This window comes from Papaver somniferum, unplaced genomic scaffold (genome assembly GCF_003573695.1).
Source record: "Papaver somniferum cultivar HN1 unplaced genomic scaffold, ASM357369v1 unplaced-scaffold_115, whole genome shotgun sequence".
NCBI lineage: Eukaryota > Viridiplantae > Streptophyta > Magnoliopsida > Ranunculales > Papaveraceae > Papaver > Papaver somniferum.
This window is the reverse complement of record NW_020620492.1, coordinates 2,369,636-2,375,635: the sequence shown is the minus strand read 5'-3', so window position 1 is coordinate 2,375,635 and position 6,000 is coordinate 2,369,636. Positions and strand designations below refer to the sequence as shown.

General features: G+C 41.8%; 1 protein-coding gene across 1 annotated transcript; it reads left to right on the top strand.

The window, feature by feature from the left end:
* The first annotated feature begins 295 nt into the window (after positions 1-295).
* Positions 296-3,345, top strand: LOC113329225 (protein DETOXIFICATION 21-like). The gene is made up of 8 exons (XM_026576187.1): positions 296-820; positions 1,322-1,863; positions 1,975-2,061; positions 2,146-2,202; positions 2,312-2,550; positions 2,648-2,766; positions 2,865-2,951; positions 3,064-3,345. The coding sequence occupies exons 1-8, from the start codon at positions 557-559 to the stop codon at positions 3,148-3,150; spliced, it is 1,482 nt and encodes a 493-aa protein (XP_026431972.1). The 5' UTR covers positions 296-556; the 3' UTR covers positions 3,151-3,345.
* Positions 3,346-6,000: the final 2,655 nt, after the last annotated feature.

Genomic DNA, 6,000 nt, shown 5'->3' with positions numbered 1-6,000 from the left:
AAATTAGAAGGAAATAAAGTGAATTAGCTTGTCTTGAAAAACGAGCATCCCCCATGAAACAGCATCTCAAATCATTTATCACTTGCGTCTTCATGTGAATGAATAGTTTTGGAGCAGGGACCAAAGCCAAACATACGTCTCCAAATTTCTAACCACTTATATACCTAACACGGCAATCAACTTTAAATCCTCAACGTGGCTGCTTTTTCTCCAAACACAAGTAATTTTCGAGGCAAAACTTGAATATGACCAGACCAACATTGCCAAAAGGTTTTCTTTTCACTACTTTTATAGACAAAAACACAAACCTTCTGGTCATAATAATGCAAGCGACTACTTCTTCTCTGCAGAGCAGTCATTCATTTCCAGAACCATTAATATACTTACTATACTCATTCATTGTAAGCCAAACCTTATCTCTTCCTCTTATCAGCTGGTTTCTCACGGGTTCTGCAACTTTCTTCTTATGATTTGATTGATTTGATATATGCTTCTTGTTCTATAGTATTCGGGTAATTAACCTATTGATTATAGAGAAAAAACGAAAAAAAGCAGGATGGAGGAGAACAACAGCATAAACAAGAAGCTTTTGAGTAATGGAGATACTGAAATAGGAAAGGATGATGAAAATTTGAGAACCAAGGTAGTTGTGGAGTCGAAGAAGTTATGGGTTGTCGCCGGACCAGCCATTTTCACGAGGTTTTCGACATTTGGGATATCGATCATCACCCAAATTTTTATCGGACACATGGGTGCTATTGAACTTGCAGCTTATTCTCTCGTTTTCACCGTTCTCTTAAGATTCGCTAATGGCATCCTGGTAAGCACTTCCTAGCTCTGTCTTAAATCATTAGTACGTTAGTAAATTAATTTTCTCCTGTTGAGTAGGTACACGGATTGGCATGAACTGTAAACCATTGTTATGAAAATGCCTCTTAACAGACTTTTACCATTATGCGGCCATATAGCAGTTTTAATTTCTTGAGCATTTGTAACGGAGATGTATGTCAGGTGCCACAATCGCCGTTGTCCACCGGTAGTACAAGCAAGCAATTGCGACAACTGAGAAGTTAATATGGGTAAATTTGCGCTAGGCATATGGCAACTTATTAGAAGGAGCATTAGTTTTTTTTTTTTTAGTGCAAGTTTTGAACCCAATTAACTCCCAAATCGCAAAAGATTTTAGTATTTTTTCTAGAGAGACGCCAAATTTAAAACGAACTAGCTCCAAATCCAGGGCCATCAATCTGAGTATATATCACTAATCACAGCTTAGTTTAATTAAGTTCTTGGCATATGCATAATTTTAATTTGCTTGCAGTTGGGAATGGCAAGTGCATTAGAAACTCTATGTGGGCAAGCATATGGAGCGAAGCAATACAATATGCTAGGGATATATCTTCAAAGATCTTGGCTCGTTTTGTTCATTACTGCACTTTTTCTCCTTCCCGTCTTCCTCCTCACTGCACCTATACTTAAGCTTCTAGGACAAGAAGAAGAAATTGCTGATGTGGCCGGTTTCATCTCAATGTGGACAATTCCTGTTATCTTCTCGTTCATCTTTTCCTTCACATGTCAAATGTATCTGTCTGCTCAAAGTAAGAACATTATCATCGCTTACGTGGCTGCTGCTGCGATTGTTGTCCACATCGGTCTCTCATGGCTCTTATGTGTCACGTACGATATGGGTATTAGTGGTGCATTGATATCTACAGTTATCGCATATTGGATTCCAAATGTGGGACAGATTTTGTTTATTACATGTGGTGGGTGTCCTGATACATGGAGCGGTTTCTCGATGCTTGCTTTTCAAGATCTTTGGCCAGTCATAAAGCTGTCTCTGTCATCTGGTGCCATGCTTTGGTAATTTTATCACCCCTACCTACTATTATTTGCCATAGGAGTATTAATTGAACAGAGTACAAATACTAATTTGTTCAAGTGTTCTGCCGTTTGGTCGTTTGACAAGTGCAGTTTGGAATTGTGGTACAACTCTGTATTGGTTCTCTTAACAGGAAACATGATAAATGCTAAAGTTGCCATTGATGCTCTTGCAATCTGGTATGCCCATAGCTTTCGTTTTAATTTCTTCTGAAGCATTCCAAGTTCAAACGAACTTAAAGGTTTCTATATCTTCATGTGCAGCCTAAACATTAACGGGTGGGAGATGATGATATCTCTTGGTTTCCTGGCAGCAGCAAGGTATCAATCATATCTCTGGGCCTTCCTATTCGTCATCTTTTCATGATCAATAGATTTTGGCGTAGGATAGTTTGTCTTATTAGTAACCAAATCTTTTTTTTTCCTCAAGTGTGCGGGTGTCCAATGAACTCGGTGGAGGGAGCTCGAAAGGGGCGAAGTTTGCAATAATGGTGTCGACACTTACATCATTGACAATCGGGGTCGTGCTGTTTGTGTTTTTCCTGTTTTACAGAGGACAATTAGCCTACATATTTACGACGGATGAAGCAGTAGCAGCAGAAGTTGATAAGCTATCACCGCTTCTTGCTATCTCTATACTTCTTAACAGTGTTCAACCTGTCCTCTCAGGTGATCATGACATTCTCTAGTTCCCATTTCAGTTTGTGCTACATTCATAAACACAGTCCAGTGAAATTGATTCGATATTTTGGAACCTCGCTTGCAGGGGTTGCTGTTGGTGCTGGATGGCAAAGTATCGTGGCTTATGTGAACTTAGCCTGCTATTACTTGGTCGGAATTCCGCTTGGAATGGTCCTCGGTTACCTTATCAATTTCCAAGTTACAGTAAGTTACTAAAAGCTTTTCTACACAAAACCTTATAGAAATGTCTCATCTCCTCTCGGGTTTCATTTTTACTGATCTCCTTGGGCATTTTTCTGTAGGGGATTTGGATGGGAATGTTAGTTGGAACAGCAGTTCAGACAATTGTACTTGTTATTATTACCTGGAGAACGGACTGGGATAATCAGGTACATTAACCACCTACAGCTTGGCTGTTTTGGTACTAAACATTTATTTCACTGAGGAAATGGCATGAAGCCGTTGATGATATGTACCTAACGAAAACATTTATGCATGTAGGTTGTTGTGGCTAGAAACCGTGTGAGGAAATGGTCTACACCTGCAGTAGGAGAAAGATCTCAAGCAGAAGGTGCACCGCGTGTTTAGGATTACATCTGAAGATGGAATGCAAAATTTTGCAGCGGATAACTGCTCTGAAGATTTTATCCTCTGTTTTGAATAGTTAATGTTAGGATGTAATCAAAACATCAAACCTAATCAATTCAGCATTTGTTGTATTTTGAGTTCGAATAGTTTAACCTGACAAATCTATCAAATTGTGGAATATTAGTTTTGATACCATTTTCGCACCCATGTACAAAATCAATCCAACTGTTTGTACATTATTGCATATTTGGAGTTTGAGTGCCAAAACAATGCTCCCATTTATTAACGTCCAGCCATAAATTCATTCCTTGTGTTCGATGCAGCACGTGTGCCAAAACACTCTGCCGTGCCAATAAAATTTGCGTGTGAGCAGACTCAGCCTTGTGCTTAGTTAGAACCCGGTTTTGTTTTGTTTTTTCATATGAGCGCCTACTCATCGCCCAAAGCGAGTCGCCTGCTTTTCAATTGAAACTTCAGATGTCCTACTACTTTTGACCAAGTGAGGAACTTCGCCTCTCTGGATGTTCACATGCTACCAGAGGTACTTCCAATCCCTTTGTCTCTGAATTGGTCCTCGCTTCCGCATCATGCCAAGGTCGAAACAAGGAAGCCAACACTGTCGAAGAATTTTTTTTCTCTTCCTTTCAGTTAACAGTGGGTCCACACGAAAGCAAATAACCAATACGCAAACACCACGTATTCTTGGGGGCATATATTGGGGAAGGAAATAGTGTTTTCACTGAAGCTGGGCTTGGGGAAATTCAACTAATACGGTTTATTTAAGTGAAAACTACTGCCACACCCATTCTTCAGATTTTGGCCACTGTGAAACTCACCGACCAAAAAGTTCAGGGACGCACTCAATTCTTCGGTCAAAATTATTCTTAAACCCAGAATTTTCAGAATTTTGTTTTCGTTTTTCACATTCTAATCTCCTCTATCTGTATCTCTCTTTGTGTCTCTCCAGATCTAAAGCAATGAAGGAATAAGAAACAAATCAGAAGAAGGAATATAAGAAAATAATAAAAGATGTTTTCTCTCATGGCGAACTATACAACAGATCTAAAAATTGATGGAGAAAGATCATTATGATGGTGACTTCCGATGGGTTGCTGAAGGTGGTAGAAGACATGGGTCGTTGTTGCATATCGATTCTGTTGGAAAAATGCTTGAGGCTCGATATATTGGTACCTTCTGCCATTAACAAGAGAAGGTAAGAGAGATTACTTTGTTTTCTTGTTCAGCTTGAAAAATTGAATCAAAAAAGTTCAGGAAAGAAATAGAACGTATTTAGAGAAAGTATTGTAGCCGGAGTTGGGAAATTCTGCCAATAAATCAAGCAACTGACGAGACGAAGATGGTAATTGAATCGAAGGTTGTTGTTGTGGCCGAGCCTGGATGAGTTGTTACTACAAGTCGAGAAGGTTCAGAAAGCGAGAAGTGTTGATGTGGTTGGTGTTGGTTATGGCTGAGAACACATGAACGGGCAAAGAGAGGAGGTGTTGGCTGATTGTGGCAGCGATGGATTTTGTGTTCTCGAATAGCTGCTGGTTTGGTGCTCCAAAGAATCGGAAATGATGACGAGATGTAAAAGCCCGGAGTTCTGATTTTTGGCTGGACGGGCAAAGAGAGGAGGTCGAAGGTTTGGAGGCTTGATGAATCTCGTGTTGGCAGGCTCAGAAAGCTGTAAAGAGGAGCTCAGAAAGCAGTAAGGATACATCCCCTTTACGCACAGAACTGAGCTTCAGCTGGTCGATACAGTGCCCGAAAGAAGAAGTTTTAAGGGTCAGAAAATGAGAAGTTGGTGGCTCAATGTTGTGTTCGATATTGATGATATGTCTGGTATTGGCTGAACTTGTCTTCTGTGGATCGAAATGGAAACTGTAAGGGAGTGTTAATGGCATGGAGCAATTGCAGACGAAAATTAAAGAAAAAATTAATCTTCCGTTGAATCTTGTGTTGTTAAACACCCAGTTGCCAGTGGTGATGGGTTTTATCCCAATTTAGTTGTTGATTAATTTATAAAGCTGTTGATGGTGGTTTTTAGCTTAGGGTTAAAATCGTAAAACCTTACATCTGACATGATGTCACTACAACCACTAGCGCATTTATTGAATCATTCAACATACCTACGTAAGAATTACCAAGGTACCTTTTTTTTATATACATGTGTCATGTTCCACGGCAAAACTCTTAGTATTGACCGACATCATCTTCGTACATACCAAACCCTAATTCTCATGCTACCGCGCCAAGGCATACCAACCATGCCAGCCGCACCACTGTGCCAATGGAAAACCATGCCAGCCACATCTCCGCGCCAAGGCATGCCAACCATGCAAGCCGCACCACTGTGCCAATGGCAAACCATGCCAGCCACATCTTCGCGCCAAGGCATGCCAACCATGCCAGCCGCACCACTGTGTCAATGGAAAACCATGCCAGCCACATCTCCGCGCCAAGGCATGCCAGCCGCACCACTGTGCCAATGGAAAACCATGCCAGACACATCTCCGCGCCAAGGCATGCCAACCATGCTAGCCGCACCACTTTGCCAATCGCAAACCATGCCAGCCACATCTCCGCGCCAAGGCATGCCAACCATGCACGCCGCACCACTGTGCCAATGGCAAACCATGCCAGCCACGTCTACCGCGCCAAGGCATGCCAACCATGCTAGCCGCACCATGCGCCAATGAAATGCCAAACCCTTGGCCCCACCATGCCAAGCCAACCGCACCTTTCCTTGGCCCCAACCATGCTAGCCGCACCATGCGCCAATGGCATGCCAAACCCTTGGCCCCACCATGCCAAGCCAACCGCACCTTGCCTTGGCCCCAACCATGATAG